This window comes from Cyrtonyx montezumae, unplaced genomic scaffold (genome assembly GCF_038088225.1).
Source record: "Cyrtonyx montezumae isolate F1298 unplaced genomic scaffold, pur_monq_1.0 scaffold_25, whole genome shotgun sequence".
In the NCBI taxonomy this organism is placed as follows: domain Eukaryota; kingdom Metazoa; phylum Chordata; class Aves; order Galliformes; family Odontophoridae; genus Cyrtonyx; species Cyrtonyx montezumae.
The window spans coordinates 5,164,080-5,188,651 of record NW_027071992.1 but is presented as its reverse complement, the minus strand read 5'-3'; the positions used below and the strand labels follow the sequence as shown (position 1 = coordinate 5,188,651).

The 24,572-nt window shown below is 37.9% G+C and overlaps 1 protein-coding gene across 1 annotated transcript in view; it reads right to left on the bottom strand.

The window, feature by feature from the left end:
* Nucleotides 1-1,148: 1,148 nt before the first annotated feature.
* ELOVL7 (ELOVL fatty acid elongase 7) overlaps nt 1,149-24,572 on the bottom strand; it is a 31,094-nt gene continuing 7,670 nt past the window's right edge. The window contains exons 2-8 of the mRNA XM_065739854.1: nt 12,848-12,941; nt 10,282-10,472; nt 8,045-8,125; nt 7,617-7,673; nt 5,893-5,998; nt 3,111-3,247; nt 1,149-2,344 (exon numbers count right to left, since the gene is read on the bottom strand). Of these exons, the coding sequence (XP_065595926.1) occupies nt 2,141-2,344; nt 3,111-3,247; nt 5,893-5,998; nt 7,617-7,673; nt 8,045-8,125; nt 10,282-10,472; nt 12,848-12,911 (840 nt within the window). The 5' untranslated portion in view covers nt 12,912-12,941 and the 3' untranslated portion in view covers nt 1,149-2,140. The remainder of the gene's footprint in view (nt 2,345-3,110; nt 3,248-5,892; nt 5,999-7,616; nt 7,674-8,044; nt 8,126-10,281; nt 10,473-12,847; nt 12,942-24,572) is intronic.

Sequence of the window (24,572 nt, the reverse complement as noted above, 5' to 3'; positions counted from 1 at the left end):
TTAAACTGCAACTTCCTCTCGGTTCTGATAAAGCTTCCAACTCTTTCTGATCTCTGCGTGCTTATGCATTTGTGTTGCTGGGGTGGGATCAATAATATCAAAATGGGCAGCCAAAATTAGGACTTACCTCAAGCACTGGAGTTACCTACAAGACTACAATGAACTTTCTTCATCAGCACTTATTTAATACATTGTTATACCCAATCCTGAGGAGATAACCCCCTGCTTTAGAAGCCAGGCACACACACGCACACTGGAATGGTTTGAGACTTAATGTCAGTTGATGGCATTTCCCCATTCAACACCCTGCCTGGCATGAGTTCTGTGCAGAACTGCTCCCCATGCTCTGCCAGGGAGATGAAACTCAGCACTCAGATTTCCAGGATTACGCACTTAAATGAGGAAGATCATGATATACATCACACACCAACCAAATCCTAATCTAATTGTAATCTGCCAAAAGAGTTGATAGTTGCCATGGAAAGGTAAAATATAAATTATTTTTATTTGTTTTATAAAGAAGACTCATATGCAATTTTGTAAGAAATTATTTGCAACATATGTCAAAGATAAAGTTTAAACTCTTTTTGCATTAACAGTACATCAACGTTGCTATCCCCATAAAAGTATCTAGGTTACAAAACTTATTTTCTTGGAATTGTACAACAGGGAGGCAATTAAAACCTGCACCAATGTTTTGTGTATTTGAAAATTCCATAGATCGGATACAGCACAGAAAAAAAAAATCACAAGCTTCTATTACGATCACTGCTAATAAAACAGAACATTTAAGTGTAACATTAATTTGAACACCTCTATATCCTCATTTACAGGTCAGTTGCATGAGCCATTTTCTTAATGAACTCAGTACATTACAAATGCAACTTGAATACAAATAGTGATGCTCTTTAATTTCTATGTATGCATGGCCTTAACAACCTGCCTAGCCATGGAAAGCACCATACCAGTCAACTCCTAGATATGAACAGGAGGCATGTCCTACCAGCTCTGCCTGCCCCACCCTCAGGAATTCAGAAAATGGCTCATATCTGTTTTCCTAGTCTGAGGGAACAAAGACAAAGTAACTGTGATACTGATACAGACACTTTAACCTTGAGATGTTACGCACAAACAGTATTAACAAAAAATAGTAATAAAACTCCAGAAAGCCTTCCAAGGGAGGTATTTCTATAGATAACGAAAATGGAAGAAAATACAGCACATTGCAATCATGGTAGCTGACATTCAATTTTCAATCAAAAATCTTTCTTGAAAACTTATTTGAAGATGTAAGATTTTTAGTACTGGTTTACAATATCTCCTCCCTACACAGTGTAGCCTACCTATATTAAAATATATTCCTAGACACAATGACTAATAAGAATATAATAATACTATGGTGAATAAATCAGTAGTTTGTTTTGAACATGACACTGCAAGACAGTTTAGATAATCCCTGTATTAGTAGTTTTCCTACATCTTAAATAATGTTTAAATGAGTTGTTTCCTACATGAAATGAATTTTCAGTAAAAGAATGTATATCCAAAAAAACTCTATTCAAATTAAGTGCCATATTTTAACAGATTAACATACATTCCTTTCTTTAAAGTAATATAGTTTGTAAGCACATTTTTTATGTATTAGCTATATTCATAGTATGATTTATGTCCAAGGATAATCTTTACTGATTTCTTTTAATAAAATGCAGCTAACTGTCTCAACAACGTGCAACCACTAAGGTGAAGAAATTTTTCCCTTAATGTTCGAAGTACTTTGTACTTGTCATACACATTTTAATTCTCTCAAATACATTTATCTTCCTGCATCTTCTAGACAGACATCATCTATCTATTCATTTCTTGCAGGGAAGACATGAGCAAGTTGTTGGAAAAAAAAAAAAAAGCCTTTCTCCTCCCCCCACTTTTTAAATCAGATCTACACTGTTCTCTTCTACCTCCCAAATTCTGAAACGCTAATAACTTACAGCAAAAAATACAAGTTCTGCTTTGGAAGAAAACATACAAAATATACACAGTGTAGTGTGTGCACCCAATTGTCTGGATTGTCAAGTAGTGCAAGTTTTAACTTTGACATATACTTTTTTTTTCTTATTTTTGTAAGCACGAGTTTGTTTTCTTTTCACTGATCTTTGCTGATACCATTTCTTGTCATCTTCGGTAGTCTCTGTCCCTTTGTGTAGGCATGGTACCAGAAGTGGAGAAACAAGACCAAAAACATGGAGCCATATAGCCAAATAATAAACATGAAAATTGGATACTGGTATGGACAATCATCCATGATATAGATTTGTCCTATATGAGCTGTAATCATAATAAATTGAACCTGGAAAAAAAAAAAAGAAAATACTTTAAAATACTTTAATGTAAAAGAAAAACTTTCTACTGGCATTTAAAAACATTTAGTGTAATTTACATTCATAAAACATTGGAGCCTTTTTCAGGTATTGAGATGCAGAATTAGATGTTTCCCAATTGTTACTGCATTGAGAGTAAAGAAGGAAGTCCCAGGACGGTATGAATTATATTCAGCATTGAGAAACCCGTACTACAGGAAAAGGAGACCACACTAGTCAACTCAGAAGAAAGAAATAATTTGACATTGACCAGTGATAAATTGAACATTCCTGTGGAAAAACTAGCAGCAGAACAAAAAACACATTAGAATTCATGAACATTAGTTTTCTTCCAGCCGCATATTGTCATGTGACACAAAGGCCTGCAGATCCCAAAAAGGAATTTAATGGAGGACTACAAGAAAGTTCCACATGACCTCCAAGTTAATAATCCACAGGTAATACTGCCAAGACAAAAGGCCTGTAAATAGCTTATAAACATTCAAGTTAAATCATTCCCAGTTACACAGAGAAGTGTTTGAAAGCAGCTACAGGCTACTATTCTCCATCATAAGATGAAAAAGCTGAGCCTGAAGCAAAATTAATCTTGAATTAACTCAGAATTTTGAAAATTCAGCCACTACACCAACTTTGTGTAATTAACATGAATATAAGAGGCATAAATATATTGCATTGCCTGCACTAGCCACAGTCAGCTTTCTGAGAGATGTTCAAGTCAAATGGAAAACTACTCACAAGTTGTATGGTTGTCATGTACTTCTTCCACCACAAGTACTTATGATAGGCCGGTCCCAAAGAACAGATTCCATAGTAAGTGTACATGATAACATGAACAATGCAGTTCAACAAAGCGTGAAATGTTCCTAAGCCACCTGTAGAAAAACAAAATAAGGTAGTATTACTGCACTGTGTGCTAAAAAGGACACCTCAGGTCTCAGTAGTTTGAGTCAAAAGAAAAAAAAAAACAACACAAAGCCTGTAGAAGCCTGCTGAGTTTAATTAACCTTCCAAGCACTAGACCTGAATAGGGTTGACACCAATTCTGAAGGATCTCATCATGAAGGTTTATCTGAGTTGTTCCAAAACAGCAGTAAAACTGTGGTGAACTGATTATTGTAAATAAAATCACTAACATCTTAAAGTAAAACATAAGTTACGAGAATTTGGTGTAAGACAGTTATCACAATGAACTTCACAGAGCTCTGGAGGATAAGTAATAAACCCTCAAAAAACATTTCCAGGGAAGGAATCAGTTTCAGACAGAAAATTTCTGGAATTATGATGTAAATGAAGGCCTCACAAATCTATGTTTCATCTCAAAAGCATGTGTACAATGAGGTTAAGGCCAAGTTAACAATGCTCTCTGGGGCAAACTCATGACTGAAACTGGGAAGATAAAAACATTTCATGAAGCATGTGAGAAAATGTTTCTTTTTCCACTGGATCAACAAAGGAGATAGATGATCTGAATGAAGGTAATCTTATTTTAAATAATTCAATAAACCTTATTATACAGATTATCCAAGAGTTGGGAAGGTATTTACGAGAATTATGAACATCAAAATGTTGAGCATCAGGAAAACAAAACATCATGAAGAGCACACACTTCATAAGAAACATTTGTTTCCAAAAGCCAATTTGCTGTTAAAAGTCACTTAAGTTAAAAATAAGTTCTATTTTGTGATCTTAGTGGCTTGCATTTCCTCCAGCTTGATAGATCAAGCTGCTCCAGCTGTGATTGCAAACTGTCTTTGAAACTAAGTTATTTGTATTTTTCAAAAATAATTTGAGTGTTCTCACAGTCCAAAAGTACATACTTTTTTTGGCCTGCACAGTGAATATGCAAAAGAAAAAATAAATAGTTAAAGCAGAGAGGGAAAAAGCAACAGTACAAAAATAGGGTCCAAAAAACAGCACCATATATATATATGCAATAGTTTAAATGTTTCCTGTTTTTATGAGATCAGAGGAATAAAATCAGCATATCCTTTCACAAATGTGTTGCATTTTTAACTTGGTTTCCAAGGCTTGATCAGCAGAGACCACAACCACATTACTTAGAAGCAAGGACAAATCGTGACAAAACTGAATACAAGATAATCATCTGCAGGACTGAAATTCTTGGGAAAAATTAAATTGTCAATCAAACAGCAATATTTTAAAGATTAATATAAAGATTAGCAATAGAGCAGAAATAAACACAGCTCCTCAAGACTAAGCAGAGGAGAGAACAGACCTTGCAAAATTTGCTGAAAGTGTTGGTCAAATTATCACATGGGAAACTTGAATCTGATGCAAACATCAGAAGCCTGTATAATGATTCAATATCCAGATAAAAGACAGGAAGTTATCCACTTATAAAAGGGAACTTTTCAAAGTTGAAGAGGAGAGGCTGTTAGTTGCTCAGATTCTTTGCAATTCTGTAGACATACTAAGCCATATGCTGAAAAAACTATTCAGAATTTCCTCATTAAGTTAAATTCCAGTTGTTCATCAACATTTGAGAAAGATTTGATCAAGCTTCCTATAATAACAGAAATTCAACAAATGCAGTAGAATTATACCCTGCTATACACAAGGAAAATCTGTGCACTGGGCTTGTTCAAAAGACCCCAATGTAAATCTTCTGGACTGCCTTTGGGGCTTGTTTTCATAACAAACTAAGAACTAGCAGGTCAGATGTTATCAGCATAGTTCTATTCATCAGTTTGCCACTGTTTTTCTGGGAGAAAAAAAGAGCACATCAGAAAACACAAGTAAGAAAACATACAAAAAACCAATGTTTTTGGTAAAAGCACCTAAAAGTAAAACAACCCTACACCCTCCTACAAATGTACTGCTAAAGAGTATGTGTTTCTCCATTATGCAACTACCTAGCTATTCTCATGGTATGCTCTGTTTATTAGCGTTGCTCACTAATTTTGTAGCATGCACAAAAACACAGAGTAGGGAAGGAGAAGAAGTAATCTGAAGAGGACAAAAAAAAACAGCGTGTTTCAAATAAAGGAATAGCCTAAGTTTCTGTAATAATTAAGGTCCATATTTTCTGAAAGCTGAAGTATTCAATGCAAATAAGCCTATTATGCTACCTAACAACAGTAAAAATAAAAATGCTAAGAAATACAAGAACACAATTCCCCTCCAATTCAGCTCTTATGTGCTAAGGGACAAATGTCTTCAAAGTAGTTTCAGGGTTCTCTGCCTCATACTTCTTCCCTACCACTTTTAATGTCACAATCACACATCTTTTTTACTTAATAGAGCTCTCTTACTTAGCTCTTTTCTCTGTCTTTTTTCCCCTCAACACTGAGCAAAATAATGTCAAATAAAAATGAGTACTGTCCCATTTACATAGTTGTCATGTACAGTTATCTCAGATCAAAAATCCTGGTGATGTACAAATTTTAAAAAGACTGATGATTGCAAGATTTTTTTAATCTGTTCTTCAAATATTTGCCTAGCCTGTTTAAATTGCACTACAGGAAAATATGTAGAAGTTAAACTGTCTCTCTGCTACCTGCAGCAAATTTGACTCCAAACCACCAGGTCCATGGCATGATGGAATGATGAAAGACATGCAGGAATGTAACTTGGTTGTTTTTCTTACGCAGCACAAAAAATATCTGAAACAGATATTAACAAGCAGAATGTTATGGAAGATATTCAAACCCAACATACTTACAAAAAACTGTTTCTGTCAGTGCTAATTGCTCTCTACTATATATTTGAAAATGCTTCACTGTTGCGGTTGCAGGAGAAAGTGGGAAACTGATGCTCTAGGCATATCTTACTAATTCTTAAAAAAACTGAGCCAGAATTAAAATTCACCTATGGAGTCTCAGTAGCCAGAGCAAGTGAAAGCATGTGTCCAAGGCTATGATACCTTCTAAGTGCAGCAGACAGTGGAAGATAGATTTGCTTGGACTGAGAAATTATCTAGAAGCATCAGACGTTTTAAGTATAATGAACTACAAGCACGAAAGAAAAGATACTTGAGAAAATAAACCAAATGACCAGCAATATAGAGAGACAAGAGAAAATACTAAGTTAGAGAAAGAACACTTGATTTTGAACAATAACTCAGTGACTGTTGGAAAAAGGCAACATAGGAAAGAATACATGCAAGCATTTTTAATTGATACTGATGGGCCACATTTAAAAGGACAAACATTGAGGTAAGTGTTAAAGAGAAACAGCAAGAAAGGTCAGGTCATGAGAAAGGTAGTATGAGATTGCAAGAAAAGAAGAAAAAGATTAGTCTGGCGTGCCAGGAAAAAATATTTTGCAACAGCTGACATATACAGCTAAGAAATCACTTTTACAGCAACACATAAAACCTCTTTTTCTGCTGAGAAACAGGTACCTTACTGGGTGGATTCAAATAAAACAAATAACTTTTTTCCCCCAAATCCAGAGCTAATTAAAAAGTAGCAGCCTTAACAAGATAATTAAATAGAGAACTAAGCCATTCAGGCTTTTCCAGTTTCAGGATTCTTGTCACTTCCATTACCATTCCAGTCAGTATGGTCTTCAAGTGTTCTACAATGACGGTAGATGAAAGTCAGATGGCTAACTTTGATGCAGGGTATAGAACATCCAAGCTGCTTATGAGTCAGCCTCTGAATCACCACTGTTGCACCCAGCACTGTATGACAAATGAAATCACAGCTGACTCCAGCATCCAGAAGTTGTTTTGAGAACACCTTCACCAGCCCTTCAGAAAGAAGGCAAGGCTGCTGGTGGTGCCCAAGGTCTGCATTCTGCTTTAACACACTGCAGCTTAGACTTTCTACTCTGGCCCCAGCCACACAAGCACACACAGGAATTTAGAGCAGGTAGGTATGACAACTTATGCTGTATTGAGTGCTGTTGATTTACATATTCCAGAATAAAATCTGAAGATGACGTGCAGAAAACCTCAACATCAACACCGTGTTTTATTCACTGTGTTGAGACAATCATTGCTGCAGCACCATGGGTTAGTGATAAACAGCCAACTGTCAGGGCTTCCTAATTTTTGAAAAGTATGTTTTCTAACTAGCATTTTCCCTGATTGTCAAGGAAGGACATTATAACAGGAGAGCATAATGAAAGAGTACGGGTAAACTTTCGTGGCATTCCAGTCATTAAGGTTGCAGAGTTAATGAAAAAGCAATTTATGCCTTCAGCCCCAGCAGCAGCAATTCTTTTACTGGGAAAAGGAAGCATCAATACATCATTTATTAGGCTATGAATACTTACAGTGTCTAATAATTCTATGAACTTGGAAAAGTAGTATAGCCAACAAGTTCGTACCATCTGCAAAAGTGAAAAACAATGTTAAATTCTTATACATAAAAATCAAGAAATTGCAGCAAGTTTATAAAAGGAAAACAGAAGACGAAAGTGGTGTCTTGGTGAAACAAAGCCACAAAAACTATACATCACCTTTTTTCTAAATACTTAATCCTTTAGAGAATTTTAAAACCAAAAGGAACAAGCCAACAAACATACTGCCCATTTCCCAAACAACCAACCCCTACAGTCAACTTACATGTTCTACAATACTCAAGAAGGCATTTTCCTTTAGATCACTCCACTCTTAAAGCAGTGCATTCAGTTGTTTGAAAGCATTTCCAAAAATAAAGCCACAGTAGCATAACAATTTGGCCTTCCATTTGGCAACTTACTCTTAGGGCTGTAGGTGACCTTGAGTAGTCAACAATGTCACACCGGAATGAGTAGCCAGTTGCCCAACCTGACATAAGAAACTGGAAAAAATAAGAGCATAGGTTTTCTTTGTGTTTTGCGAAAAAAAAGTAATTTCAGATTGCTTTTGTAATAACTAAGCAGAAAGTCAAAACAACATTAAAAACTTGCCTTATCAGTGACCTTGTCAGAAACCAACCTCTGTGTGGGCTAGCTACCACTTGCTGCTGAAGATTAACAAATTTATAATTCCAAGACCACACCTACAGACAAGAAGCTTCTTTCTGTACTCATTATCTCACAGCTTTAACAGGAGAAGAAACAACATCTCGAAACACATGCTACCTAAGCAACTGATTGTATAAATCAGACCACAAAAACAAGTCAACATTTTCAAAGCTTTTGGAAGTTACCACAGCCAAAAATCTTACTACTAAAAAAAAATAATAATCAGTACAACAGAAAAGCATAGCTTATTACCTTTTAAAGACAAGGAACAAATCAATATACACTACAGTTTTAGTACTCTAGTTCCTAAAATCTTCCTTAGTTAACTGCATGGTTCAATTAACTTTCACTAATGTAAAAACTTCAGCTTCTTACTCATTACAGTCTAGAGAAGGTGTACAGGTCAGGCCTGATGTATCATCAATAACTTCTCTCAATCATTTGACCATTTCTCTTGGACTGTGTTAGAACTCAAGACAAGAGCCACATTATTTATATTGCACTTAACTCGCTCTCCTGCCAGCCACCAAGACTAATATATCTTACATTAGTTTGAAAAAGTACTTCTCATCATAATCTTCTTACACACGATATGAAATTCAGCTCTCTAACCAATGAAATGATTTAGTCTATGACTGCAATAGATGCGTTAATTTCCTAAAGAATCAGTTGTTTAAATAAAACAACTTAGAACACCAACACAGCATAATACTTTAACACCCACAAAATGGCTTGGATCCTAAGAGAGAAAGAATCAGCTTTTTGCTGAGAGTCAGACAACAGCATAGATTCAATCTGCCATACTGCATCTATACATCCTTTCACAAAATTTTAAAACACAAATCTAGACAGCAGATAAATTGAATGTTGTGTTCAAGTTCTGTTAGTGGATGCTACTACCTTTATTTTATTTGAAGGCTTATAATCAACATCATCACCAAATAGCAAATAAACATTTGGTGACTTTTCAAAACAAAAAGTAAACAGCAAACACACGCACCTTGCCCCAACACTTTGAGCATTCAAAAGAACAGCCATTACACCAAATAACCATTGCTGCACTGTTCTTACAGTGCTGGTAAAAAATGTCAGGCAGTTCACAGTAACTCATAATGAAATTTTTGCAATTGACCTAACAGAATCACTTCCAGTTTGGCAGGATTATCTGTCACCTTTTCATAACTAGCTTGACAAACAGAAGCACATAACCAGATTTTCTATGAAAAGCGTCAGTATTAGTTACTAGCAAAATGATGTTTCATAAGGCTTTCCATTTTAAACTAAAAAAAGACTTTAAACAGATATCTATCTTCTGGTTTAAAAAACTGGTTCTAAATTAAACTTTCTACATAGTCTATACCATTCATTCTTAATGACCTTTTGGTCAGTCAGCACTTTGCCCTGTACAACACCAGACTTTACCGTCTTAAGACTTGCCTGAGCTATGAACTACAGCAAAATCTCAATGGTCCTTCTTTGAAAAGTCATCCATCTTGTTCAAAGATACTTTTTTAAGAATTATTTTAGAGGATGAGGAACACAGAATTAGATATTGTTAGCATTTGTAATTTAAAAGACAGACTTAAGATCATTATTTAGTATATGTATTCTATATGGCAATGAAACACTGTTGCCGACTGTGGCATAGGACAGAAACAATTATGACAAAGAAAAACAGACTGGACTCTACCTGCTACAACAGCCCATGGAAATTGAAGAAGCTGCAAGGATTTTTAAATCTGTATGTTGTATATAGTGGCATATAAAATATTTGACTGTCTTTCTTTCCTAGGAATGTTACTCTCTTATCAAGTATCAGCTCAATTCATTTAGCATACTGCTTGGAAAAATATAATTAAAACAATTAGAACAATAGTTTTGAGAACTGATGAATTGTATTAATTAGTTTATCAATAAGTTTATTAAAATTTATTAGGGCTTTTAAAGACGTGAAATCCATAAATATGTTGCAAATAAAAGTAATACTTACTTCATACGTCATATACAAGGAAAGTATTACCACACTAAAGTTATAAAATGCCATTATCTGCCTGAGTTCAAAAGGTTTTTTATTTTCCATGAGTTTGGGTCCCAGTGAAGTGACAAAATAGATGTAGGTTCCAACAATAAAGGTTGTTGGAAAAGGTGAAGACATGAGTGGCCAGCCTTCCAATCTTGGATCTAGAAGAAAAAAAAAGAAATCAGATCTTTCTTGTACTCATTAAATCCTAAAAAGGCTACTGAAAAGTATTTAATTCTTAATGGCTTAGGTTTTGCTTTCAATGATCAAGATTCAGAGACCATTAACCTCAAATCTGTTCCAGCTGGATAAGAAGAGTTAGCACCTGCCAGATTCTGTGCTTCTTCCTGCTTCACAGAATCAAAATCACCAAGTCCCACCAGCACCCTGACCCACTAAATCCCACTGCTAAATTATGTCCCATGGTGCTCTCAAATGCCTCCATTGATGGGGACTACACCACTCCCCTGGGCAGGCCATTCCAGTGTTTGACTACCCCCTCCATGAATAAATGCTTTCTGACATCCAACCCAAACCTCCCCAGATGGAACTTAAGGCCACTGCCGTCTGTCCTGTCACTTGCTGCCTGAGGACAGAGACCAACACCTTCCTTACTTGCAAGCTCCTTTCAGGCAGTTGTAGAGAACAATAAAGCCTCCCCTTAGCTTCCTCTTCTGACTAAACTTCTCTTAGCAACTCCTCCTAAGTCATCAGCTCTTCACACTACGCAGTGAGTAAGACACATGGAATCAGGATCCATGTTATTTTCAGTCTACAGCTCTCCCCGATGAGAAGTCAGCATTTTCATACATTAATGTGGCTCAGAAGGTAGCACAGGAAGGCAATGCACAAGCAGATTACTGAGGCTGCATTCCTCTGGAAAAGCATGAACCTTGTCTCACAGGTTCAAGGTACAGACAGGGAGTAGCTCCACTTTACAAGATCCTCAAGTCTTATAAACAGTACACTGTTAGAAGTAATAAGCATGGGGATTTCAAAGTCAGAAAACATTCCATCCCATCAGTTGGTATTCATAACTTGTGCCTAACAAGTCCTGACAGGTCACTGCTTTTACAGCACAGAATTTCATACTATAAGCCTCCAAACAGTAACAATGCTCCAAGTTCCTCTCTAGCTACACCAAACTACTTCAACTACTGCAGTCTCCTCCACACATGCTCCCATTCCTTTTAAACTTCCATCTTTATCCTACACCTATTTGTGATTCATCACTAAGTCCCAGCAAAAAGAGACCCTGAGATATCTACAGACTCCATAGACTGCTGCTTTTATGGCCTGCTGTTGTGTGCTGACAGTGAAGTTATACTACTGCAATTCTTGTTAAATGTTTAATTTATATTCAACCTACAGCACACTCAAGTGACGTGCTATCCGTGGGCACTCTGATGTTGTTTACAGTCATGTAAGTGATACCTGTTAGTAAATTCAGGGCTTGAAGTATAAAGAAAACTGAAGAAAGCAAATTACAGTGCCACTAACAGCCTGTTATGTGCCCAGTGCTGCTGCCCATCACCAGCCAACAGGGACTATGAACCACTGCATGGCAGATTATAAAAAAATTACATCTGTATGCACAGCAATGCAAGAGAATCACTCAGACTTCACAATTGACTGCTTTTCTGCATCCCCCCCTCGCACTGGTACTAACAAAACATTTCCAGTTTGGTTCTGAAGAGACCACAGCACACTATGAGATGCCAAATACAAGCACTAGTAGGCAGAGATAAGAAACTCCAATTGTGACCTCATGGACAGTGCAGCAGAAATGCTCCATCACCCGTATCAACTCACTATACCCACATGCATCATAGTGATAACTCTCTGATCATAGGCAAATTGAAGTGCTACCGAACAAGATAGATGATTCTTAGCTACACCAGAAGCTAGATTGGAAAATGTAAGTATTTACCAGACCTTCACTGCTTCTCAAGTCTCCTTGAGAATCAGCTAATGCCATTAATACGTGGCTACCACAATGAGGAACACTAACATTATGTTAAAGCAAAGCATGTTTAATATCCTCACATTGGGTGCACCAAGAGACTAATCTTTGAAACAGAGCTGAGAGAGAATTACTCTGAGGCCTAATTTCAATATACTGTACCTTATCATGGGTTTTATTTTGCAAAGACAAAATACAGTAACACCACACACCTATCACTGTTAATAACCTACCACTGTTTGGTAATGAAAAAGTTAGAGCTTTACATTTGGTAGCATATTAAAAAAAAACTAAAGCAAGACAGAAACTCCTACTGAGTAATCATCACTGGCACTTCATTAGTCTGGGGTTATGGCTGTAAGTTAGCCAAGTTTTGCTTCTTCCTTTTTTCTTTTATATATTCAGAAACTAATTTATTCGTTGTAGTTAAAAATGTCAGCAGCTATCTTGACAAGTCTATGAAACATGTACAGGAAGACAAAGCTACTTTAAGCTAGTACCAGAACACCTACAATATCTACAGACTGAACTGAATTATCAGAAGTTAATAAGTTTTAGATTTAAATGACTCACCGGCGTCTTTGATCCATTCATCATAGAGCAGCGCAGCCTTTGAGGTCAGATTGCTAAGAGCCATTTTCACTCGATTAAGATTTTATGATGTTGCCTGCAGGAAAAACGAAAGAAAACACAAATATGGATTTCTGTAATTAATAAAACAAACCTCAAAGCATTTTGGAAAATATTTTCAGCAAACAGAATGGAAAGGGAAAAAAAAAGAAAAACTAACTGAACACCGCATGAAATACAGATTAGGGAGCATTATGTGCTGGCCACATCTCATGATGCTTGATGCCAACATACAGCTCAGCTGTTATACACAAAGATATGATTTCATAATCTCTACAGACTGAACAAGGAGCTTCCATGCCATAAAGCGTTCTCTCATGCAACCACACTGTGGTTAACCATTAGAGTGAAAGGGAAAATATAAATAACGAGCAGTTGCTTAGTTTGCTTTTATTGCCATTTCCCTTAGAAGTCCAACTCACTAGTAATGTGATTAAGTTTCTCATTGCAACATTTACTATTGAAAAGTTCAATTTTCCAACTAAGGAGGGTTTCTAAGACAGGTGGGAGGGAGAAGAGACGCCACTGTCTGCACACTGGTTTTAAATACAGTAATTAGCTACATTATAATTAGCATGCAAATCACACTCTTATGAATCAACTCTTTCTACAACAGCATTATGAAGCATTATAGTACCACTGGCAATAGCATAAACTCAAAGAAATTTCCAGCACATCCAGCTTGCATGCAGTACCATCCACATATATAAAACAAAGAACAACATTTGTTCGAATGCTGATTTTCACTCAAAAAAAAAAAAAAAAAATCAAGTACTCAGTCCTTACCTTAGCTCATTTTCCCCAGAAAATGTATTTTTTTTCTCAATTCCAGCATGTTTGATTGGTGCCACTCCTACTCCCACTCAGCACTGCTCTCAGTACCTCAGCATAATCTTCACACAACATTCACCTCTTATTCCAGGCTGTAACACACCTTTGTTCTGGCCTCTTCCAGTCAAGGCCAGCTACAGCTTTTGAGAGCTAGTTCTACCCACGTGATGGTGTAACACCTCCCTGCTCACTCCTCCGATCTTTCTACTGTCTTTTCATTTGTCCTCACCATAGCGAGCCTATAAAATAATATCCTCCTTATCTCTAGTTCCAAAAGCATTTCCTGTTCACTGGAATTTCATAATATTGAAAACATGCTACACCCGTCCCCTCGTCACAAAACACAGCTGACTAGCCTGCATTCATTAGGGTTCATCTGATCCATCTCTTACCAACTCTCATTTTTGCTACCCATGTTTTCCTGCCTGCACTTGTACCCTGTGACTATACATCTGAAACTACCATTTCTAGCTCAGAAACTGTTACCTCTGCTCATATCTTTCAGAAACACCAACTTCCACCATCATTATAATTTACCCATCAAAACATCACTGCCTTTATGCTGACCGTTTTCACATGCCCTATACTACCTTGATTTAGACTATCAAAAAAATTGAAATTGTTAAATGAAGCACCTTCAGTATAACTAAGGGGGTGAACTCCTTGCTTCTTCATAGATATCATGATTAAGATATGACAATTACTTCTTCTGCTTTACAGATGCTGCAAAACTATTTTTTGTGGGTATCAGAAAAGTCAGCATTGATCCAGAAAGCCTATCACCTTTCATCAAACAAGTTAAAATGAAGACAAGTTTCTTATTTCTAGGCAATCATCACACAACATAACATTCTACATAAAATGCAAAATTACTCCCTAATGCAAAACAAAAACAGGCATAAACACAGCTACAAAAAAAAGGAGAGAATAACCCCCCACACAGTTGCAATACTCACTTCACAAATTTTTATTTTGCTGTAATGCTGTACTAAACTCTTTACATTAAGTCTCTCCCCCACATGCCCAGTGGCATTCTGTGCTGCTAAGAAAGCTCTGAGACAACTCTGAACAATCACTGAAATTAAAACTTTAGTAAAATAGAAATAGCCTGATGGCTTTTAGTATGCAAGCACCTAACAGCCAATTCCTACCTAAAAAATTAATTTGATTGCCCTAAATTACTGACAGGGCTATTCTAACATCCTAAGTGTGGCTCACACACATGGACATTGAAGTGTGCACTATACCCTTCAGTTCCTAGTGGATCAATTTTTTGTTGTTTTTTAGTTTTAAATTAATCATGAATTTCCCCTTTTTTGCCCCCTTTTCCACTTAAGCAAGCAAATACCAAGCAATCTATATAGCTAAGATAAACACACCAGGAGCTAGATTTCTGTAGAGACCAGTTTTACAGTCTTTTTTATTATTTAATTTTAAATCCAGTGGTGTCTTGCTCTAGCAATTTATTGGGTACTTAGCATAACCAATAAACAAGTATCCATACATTCCTCAGCAATAGCTGTGCCTAGAAATCCACAGCAATTGTTTTTATTCCCCTACACATGTACAGTCACACTGGAGTTCAAGGAGCACACACAGGCCCATACACGCATGTAACAAAGCTCAACATTAAAGAAGATGATGTCCACTCTCACACAAGTATTGTAATGTTTGCTACAAAGGGTAGCAAACGAAAGTGTTATAAAATTCTATGTTTATAAATGTGCTGGCAAAATTAGCAAAAGCAGGAAACATCCCCTTCCTTTTCTATTGTAAATTTCAATGGCCTTCTTCTTTTTGGCAAATTATAAATAACCCTGTCATTTTGTTCCATAAACCAAAGTATGAATGATATCAAAACTATGTAAACTCAATCCAGTCTTGAATACAAGGTATTTCAGATTGTACGACAGTGACAACCAATCAACTTGGCTCAAGGTAAACTTTTTTGGGGGGAAAGTGTTGAAAATCTGTACTTTACTAGTAATTATTAAATAAATTGATTACAGTAAGTTAACATTACAGTAAGTTAACATTAAAATACAGAATTTTTCCTATTTCAGTCACCCAACAATATATATCGAGGCATATCAAACAAGATGCCTTGTTTAATACATTCTGCCAAAACATATGAAACACCTTGTTCATAGAACAGCTCAGTATTTCACTGAAAAAATTTATGTTCACTGAATACCAATAACCACACAGTATTTAATCAATACTTCAATGAAGAATAATGATGACGATCTAAATGAAGCTCAGGCTGGTTACTTCTATATGCTGACCAAGGCCTATGCTAAATAAGGAATCTACTACCTCCAAACATACTCTCAGAAGTCCAGAAACTCTGTGGACACTGGCTTAGAACAGACTGCCACTTGCTACACTTTGGGGTGTTGATAAACTTTTCCTGCTGCTCATAGAGGAATCTCTAAGCCTCAGAAGTGCAACGCCACCAATGCACAACTCTTTGCAGTTACCTATTTGACATGTCAATATCCCTTCAGTTTTGTATTAAGAATCAGATAAATATGCTGTCAGCATTTAAACAGTAACTCAAATGCCAACTGGCCACTGAGACCAAATGCAAGATTTTTTTATCTGGAACTGGACTACTTTTAATCCCCAACTTCCGCTTGTGGTAGAAACACAAGAGACAATAATGCTCTCTTTCCATACTCCTACATAAACACTTGCCTTGTCTCTCACAACCCCAGCACTTACAGCTCATCTCCCTTAAAAACATTTCGCAAGAACTGATACAACAAAGGTCCTCAGCCTTCAAAGTTTCCTTTCTGTTCACAACCAAGCAAGACAACTCCACAGCAGCTGCTGAACTTACTCTGGAAGCTTTTCAGCTTAGCTGCCATACAGAAGAGAAGGGTGCAACAGCCAGAGCAGCCCTCCATACTCAGCTTTGCCTCACAGATACTAAGAAATTACTCCACATCACGAAGTAAGCAAAGAACAAAAGGACACAACTAGCTATTTATTCCATGAGCAGGAATAACATCTGCAAGGAAGGCAAAGCTGCTTATAACTTCCCTACAGCTAGAAGATTTAAAAATCAATTTTTGCATGCAACACTACTACTTTATTTTGAAAGCATTTTACAATTCTACTTGTTTTCTCATCTAGCCACTTACCTTTCCTATGCAAGTCTGCTTCTATGAGTAAATACATTTACATTAGGAGGTCTGAATTATTTGCTTGCAGGTGGGGTGTTTTGTCTTGTCACCTTACACTTATTTCTCAAACACATATGTTCTGGAAATATCACTGCTATCAAGGCTTTTGTTATTTTTCTTGCTTGTTTCTTTTTAATTTAAGAACACCTCTCCTTCCCCCCCCCCCCCAAGTACAAAAAAAAAAAAGACAGGAATCTCCTGGGAAGAGTCCAGCAGAGGGCTACAAAGATGATAAAGGGTGTGGAACACCTCCATTATGAGGAAAGGCTGAGAGACCTGGGGCTGTTCAGCCTTGAGAAAAGAAGACTCAGAGGGGATCTGATGCGCGTCTATAAATATCTAAGGAGCAGGAGGCAAAGGGATGAGGCTGGACTCTGCAGTGTATGGCAATAGAACATGGGGAAATGGCCACTAACTGAGGCACAGGAAGTTCTGCACAAATGTTTGTGGGAACTTCTTCCCAGCGCAGTGACGGAGCAGTGGCACAGCTGCACAGAGAGGTGGTGGAGTCTCCTTCTCTGGAGACGTTCCAGACCTGCCTGGATGCCTACCTGTGCAACCTGGGCTAGGGAGCTGCTTTGGCAGGGGGTTGGACCTGCTCTCTAGAGGTCCCTTCCAATGCCTACAATTCTGTGATTCTGTGAAACCTGCTGAAGCTCTGGCACAGGTCTGATTCCGCAGTGTTTGCCACTTTTGAAGACTACAGAACTTATCCTCTAAACAAGAAATAAACTGGAAGTATTTGGCCTGAATGGACAAGGACCTGAGGCAAGGAAAACCATTTCTCAAATACACAGATTTAGCTATTCACACTGTGAACCTATCCACACATTAAGCATTTGTTTAGTCACAGTTCAGTTGGTTTGACATACATTTAGCTCATATACCTGTTAACATACCAGCAGAATCAGCGCATCAGCACTTATACTTCCAGTGTTCCTGCTTACAATAACATTAAAGAAAGCAACTACAAAACGTTAGCAACAGGGGATTTTCTTTTTAAAGCAGTCTAGTCTGTACTGAACTTGCTCAAAATTATTGATCCTAACAGTCTACTTTTCAGAATTCAGTTATTTTATATAACGTATTATAAATATATACATATTACATATATTTATGCATTTTTTTCAAAAATCCAGCAATTCAAGTTCAGTTTGCTGACTGAAGTTCTGAAGAACAACCTGCAGTCCTCTGAAGCTCTGGAAAACTAGTGTGGAAATCACTTCTATGAAACTAAGAAAGTCATCTGTGAAGAACTTCATGAAGGTGCTCAGCTCTTAGAAACAAATGAGTGCTTTTATATAAATATATTTTAAGATACCAATGGAATTCATCCTGTGCACTGCAGTTCAAGCCAGCTGCACTAATATCATTTTTAAACAGACCTTTAAACAAACATGCCTCATCATTATAAAGATGGGGCAGCATAAGTGAACCAAAAATGATGGAACAGGCTGCATCAGCAGAGCAATGGCGTTTGCTGACCTCCAGATCCCCATGGCTCAGCAGACAGCTGAAATAGCTGCAGCTGAATTAAGGCATACAGTTTTGCAGAACTGATTTCAAATCTGACCATTAACTCTACTGGAGAGGGGTACATAATAGGGTAATTTAAGCCAGCCAAGAAGGTGCATTTTCCACAGAACACCATTACAGAACACCTCATGATGACAAGCGGTAGGCATTAAGTTGCTGTAAGCGCTTCTGTTCTGTTAGTCCACAAAAACTGTTTCCTCTGAGGGGAATTACTGGTACACCACAAGCATTCTTTTATTTTAAATGAGAACAACAAGCTTCTAGCATTCTTTGGCTTAACCCACATGAGAGATATTTGCCATTCTTTGCACTTACTTATTCCCCCTACATAGTTTTTAATATTGCAATATATGATTACTATTTAAAAGCAAATCTTGATAACACCACCCAAGTAAAAAAATGTATTCTACCATTTAACTTAAATCTCTTCTCTTTTAGTTTAAAATCATTCCTCTTTGTCATATCTTTACAGACCCTGGCATTGAGGCCCCTGCTTTTACAGGTACCTCTCAGCAAAACAGGAATTAAGACAGCAAAGTACAAGCTTCAGTGGAGTAACTCTCACCCAAGCAAGGCACTAGAAATAAATTTTCTGGAATATTACCCATCTGACATGTTCAGCAGGTAATGACGGCAGGACACCACTCACCCCACCAACCCTGCTGGAACAAGGGAGAGCACAGATCCACACAGGTCTGATTTCACAATGTCTTAAGAAATGACAGTAATACTAGCTGACATATTCCAGCACAATTATGAAACTTCAATGTTTCAGAATCATTTAATATACAATTGTTAATTCTGCTCCTGAAGTTCACATGGTAATTAAATCAGAACATTTCACAGATCGTATCTTCTGCATTACCTGGAGAATATCGGCTCTGCCCTTCCTATTTCCCAAGGGTACATGGTTACGTAAATGCAGTTATTTTAACTATATTACTCCCTTATGCCACACTGCAAACAAATACAGAATAGCTATTACATTAGATTGATTACTCACCTACGTTCTGCAATGAAGTTGTATATCTCCTAGCGTTACAGATTTCCCTAAGAAGAGTTTCTGTGACCTTCCCAGTCCTTTATGCCTTCTCTCAACTACACTTCCCACTTTTTGAAAGGCTTACCTCACAAGTAGGCTGGCTTTGCCCTGCTTAGCATTGGGTGGAATTTTATTTTATTTTTTTAATATTGAGATTTATAAGTTGCCTTGATTGAATTTCAAGCTCTGTCTCTGAAACTACTTCATTAAAAAAAAAAACTAAACTACATCAGTTACCTCTGAGTATATTTAGCAGAGGGAACAGGGATGGAATACCAGATTTCAGAATAAGTGTAAATCCCTCCACAAAGAATTGGGACATCTTAAAAAGCAAAGAAAGAGGTTCAGAAGCCATATCAGAACACCTGCTTGCAAAATCCCACAATGGCAGTAGTCAGTAAGAGATCTAATACTTAACCTCTGTTGTTGCCTTTATTGAATTATTTATATGTTACCTCTGTACTTAAAGCTTCCCTTTTAAACTACCATCAAATCTATCATTTACCTACACAAGTAGCCTGTAAGCAGCAAAACTAGTGAAAACACTTAATTTCAATCACACTACATACTGGTTTTCTGCCAGCCAAGTGGATTTCCCATCCCGATAAAATAACGACAGTTTGTATTTCCTCCCACATCCATTTACAACTTGTTAACTGATACTGCAGACTTCTGTCAAGGCTGAAGACAATGGAAGACAATGAAGGTAATGGACACAGTAAACTCCATTTCATGCCCAGCTTCCAGCGGGTATCAAAGAGGCACCCTTCTGCTCCATGCACTCCCATCCAACCACCAGCAACTGTGTATAAAGAACCTCCATCACGTAATCCCATAGCATCCCTAATGATGGGTCTGATCCTTAGGCAGCTGCAGGATAAACCACTGCAGCTCAGCAACCCAACTGGAATTTTCATCTTCTGGGAAAAGCAGTGGCTGCACCAGAGGAAGCTCATGCAAGGAAAACAGCAAGACACGTGAACTGGGATGTCACAGGAAGACAGAAAAGTGGAATTAGCAGCATTGTCATAGATGTATAAGCTGATGGTGAAATTACATAGGGAGGGCACAAGATTGTCATGCCTGGTCCTGCATAACAATAAGCAATCGTGTGTTATAAATTCAGCTAAGAGAAACATCACTCCAGCAAGCCCCCCACCTGTCTATCACATGTACGAAAGACACTTCACAATACAAGAACCAAAGCCACACAGATTGCATTGTGCTATGATCGGCAGCAAAAGACTAGGGACCACAGCGATGCAACTGTAAGCAACCCCAGGAACTAACCTCATAAAAAGACCCATCAAGTGCAAATAGTCCCTAAAAACTGCAAGGAAGGTTTTGTGCAAGTCTGAATCCAATTTATCATTTTATCTCAAGGATAAGAGAGGCACTGGGCTGATCCCCAAGAGGATTTCTAGAGTCGCCTGGGAAACAACCACCACAAACAGCCATGCCTTTTTTTCCCCCCTCCCTTCATTGTACTCCTAGTGTTTCAGAGAAAGGCAAAAACATACAGAGAAAAGCTCCTAGAGATGTAAGATTCTGTGCTCCCTCCCTTTACTTGAGCCCTTGCATATCAGACACCTTGCTGTCAGCTATTCTCACTTGTCCCCTCACCTGCTGGTGTAGGCCACTCTGCACCCAGCCTACAAGAGTTCCTTTCCCTCATCCCCAGTGCATGGCCTGCACTCAGCTCCTGAAGGCCTCACTCCAGCTGGGTGGTACCAGCTCCCAGAGCTACTCAGTGCTGCCAGCACAGCAAGCTTTGTGTCACACTATGTGACAACCTTCACCAAAGTAAGATTCACTCTGAATGTAACATCTGCAGTAAGACAACCTTATTTCCATTAGCTACTGGTACACAACTACCCCTATCAAAAACCCCTGGCAAAGTATTCATTTAGTATTTGGAGCAGATCTGATTCCAGTTAATCTCCTCTTTAGCCAAAGGACTTAACAGCACCTCCTTTTTCCTTCTTCTTAATTATGTAACCAGAAAATCTTCAGCAGTGTTTTCATTTTTATTTCAAGAACGGATCAGTTGGCTTAAGTCACCTTCAACAGGCTTTCACTGAACAAGAGTCACAGGCTAGACAGTAGTGATGCAATCTAGTATGCTCAGCAGTACAGTCGCATGCACCCCGTGCCACACAAATTCTCCCACAAGTTAGTATCACAACACATAGAGCTTATACCCATCTGGACTTCTTCCTTCTACAGTAAACTCTATTTGATCTAGATGGGTAAAGAGTGATATTTAAGCTGCAAGGTCAGCTTTTTTTTTAATAGGTTTTTGGTTTGTTGATTGGTTTTTGGGTTTTTTTTTTGCCTGTATAATAGGTAATTTACTTTTAAGAAATAGATGAGCTCTAAGAAGGTAGGGAGGAGAGGAAGTGTTAACTAAATAAAATGAATGAAAGGGACCAAAGACATCTGATGACATCAAAAGGTCACATTTTAGAAGGCAAAGAATTAATAGAATTTATGGATGTGCCCACAGTACAGGATTAAAGCTATTTAATTTCCCCTGACAAAAGTAGCTCATTTTGAGTACAAACCAGAGGGGTTTTGAGTACTTTGGTAAGACATTTTTATCTTTCTACCAGGCAGGCCTCTTATGGCAAAGCAGAGATGCAGGTAGAGCACGCCCATCACAGTTCTGAGATCAGGCAGGACACAAGTAGAACACATTCAGCTAACATCAGGTTTGCATTCCATCTAAGGCTCTCCCAAATTCTCCTCTGTGATACTAGTACACAAAGTCTGCCTCATTCTTGAACCTGCAGGTAGGATGGCTTAGAATTGACTCCTGTTATGACCTCCACTGCTCTAAACTACATAGCTTGCTCCAAAAGTAGTGCCATCTATTTTCTTTCATGGAAACTACAACAGAAACAAAGAGTACAATTACACTGTCTGATACAGTAAGTTCTTAGCTACAAAACACTCTTTATCAACAGTCACCACCATTAGTTGTTCTTTTTCACCAGTGACAAACAAGAGCCTGCTTGTAACAATCAGCACCATCTGAGGAGAACCACTGTTGCCACTGCTGAAACACACCAGCTACCCCTCACTGTGTTCACACCCACTCTATGGTCTCCATCAGTGTTCAGCATGTGTCACTTAATGACAGTGGATGGTAATTTCTCCACATGGAGGAATTCAATTAAACAACTTTGCTTCATAAGTGCTCCCATGTCAGACAACACTTTGTCAGACTGTCACTCTGCTGCCATTGATAACACAGCAACACAATGTAATGGAATATTGACATGAGGGTTCAACCCCTAATGCCATACCACCAATGTTCACCTCTGACACAGTGGACCAACATAATGAAACAGGAGGCATTACTTTCAGAGCAGGCCTTGTACATGCCTGATTATTCATGAAAATATGGAGTGGGATAAGAGTGAGGACCACCCTCTTTTATTCAGTTGTAACCTGTACCTCCAATACATCATCTCCTCATTAACAGACAAAAGGAGAACCGTATATGAGGATCTCATATATCTAATTATTTAAAATATAATCAGTTCACTACCAGGAACTGGTAGCCAACTTAGTTTTTGTCCACTCATCCTCAGAAAAGTAACATCAATAAGTTATCATTACATTGTCACTGTGGGGCAATCCATGAAACTTGAACAAAAGGAAATAAAGAGACTAAGAGCTAGACTAGTTTCCAGTGAAGGACCCTTAAAACAAGTAGGAACAAGGTTTGTTACACAGGTAGCATCTTGCTAATCTAGGTAGAAACAACAGAAAATAAAAGCAGACAAGTTCCAATTACATTTTTTAACCAAAGAATCAATTATAATGTACCTGTAGCTACGGACAAATATAAACGGAAAAAAAATCGGACCTCAGATTTCCTCCTGCATTGGAAAGGAAGACTGCACTGTCTTTTGTAACACGAAAACTCATGCCAGAGAACAGAATTTAATGGGAAGGGGAGACAAATGTGTAAATATACATTAGTATAAAGTCCCCTTAAGAATGTAACATTCACCTTAAAAAAAAAAAACTTTTAAAAAAGGTGAACAAATAAAGTGTGTAATACTCATCAATACTGAAGGAAGAAGCATTTTCCTACAATCATTTCTTGCCTACAGCAGTATTACAGCAACTGACAGCTCAGGTACTGTCACCCCAGAAACCATGATGCAAGGTCACTGTCACTTTACAGAACTTTTATTACAACACCTGCAATATTGCTGGGTTCAGAATGTGAGTAATAAGGAACACTGATAACACTGGAGCGGAGTTGTGACATCTCATTTTGTTCCCTGTTTAATGCAGCAATTTACAAGAGCTGAGCTGCTCCCACACCACTTGTTCACGCTGACATGGGCTAATTTCCTTCACCATTGTTTCCCTCTGTCTTACACTTGCTCAGCCTCCCCAGCTTCAGGTCCTGAGCTGATATCCTCAGCAGCAAAATAATACATTCCTTCTTCTCCAGCATTGCTTGCATTGCATTATGCAGCCATAAATTTTAAAGGCAGCTGACCCAGAATTGACACCCTCCCCATCCACCCACCATCCAGCATAATGGACATGCTGTTACACACTGTAAACACTGGCAACTGCATCCTCCCCAGGAGGCTCTTCCAAAAGAAAACTGGGACCAGCTGTGTCCACAACCTTCTGCCGTGATACATGCTGTGCAGTGGTCAGCTCTGGGGAGAGCAACAGAGGCTGCTGGACTTTGAGAGGAGACAGCAAGGGCAGCAGTGAGATGAGCAGTTTTAAAGGAAGTCCATGCTCAGCACATTTTGAAACTCAACTATCAGAATAAGGAAGTCCACTGTCATTAAAAGAAGCTGCTGCTCACAAGTTCAATCTTGGTGCATCAGCTGATGTGATGCACACCCTGAAGTACTCCAAGAAGCTACTTCATGGCCACATCCTAAACCTTTCCAGTGCTGAGGTGAAAATTCATAGAGATGCAGTTGGAGGTCCCAAACCATTGAGGAACATACAACTACAGGTGTTCTGCTTTGTTTGTATTTTAAAATCAACATTCACCAGCATGGCAAAAGGTCACATTAATCTGTAC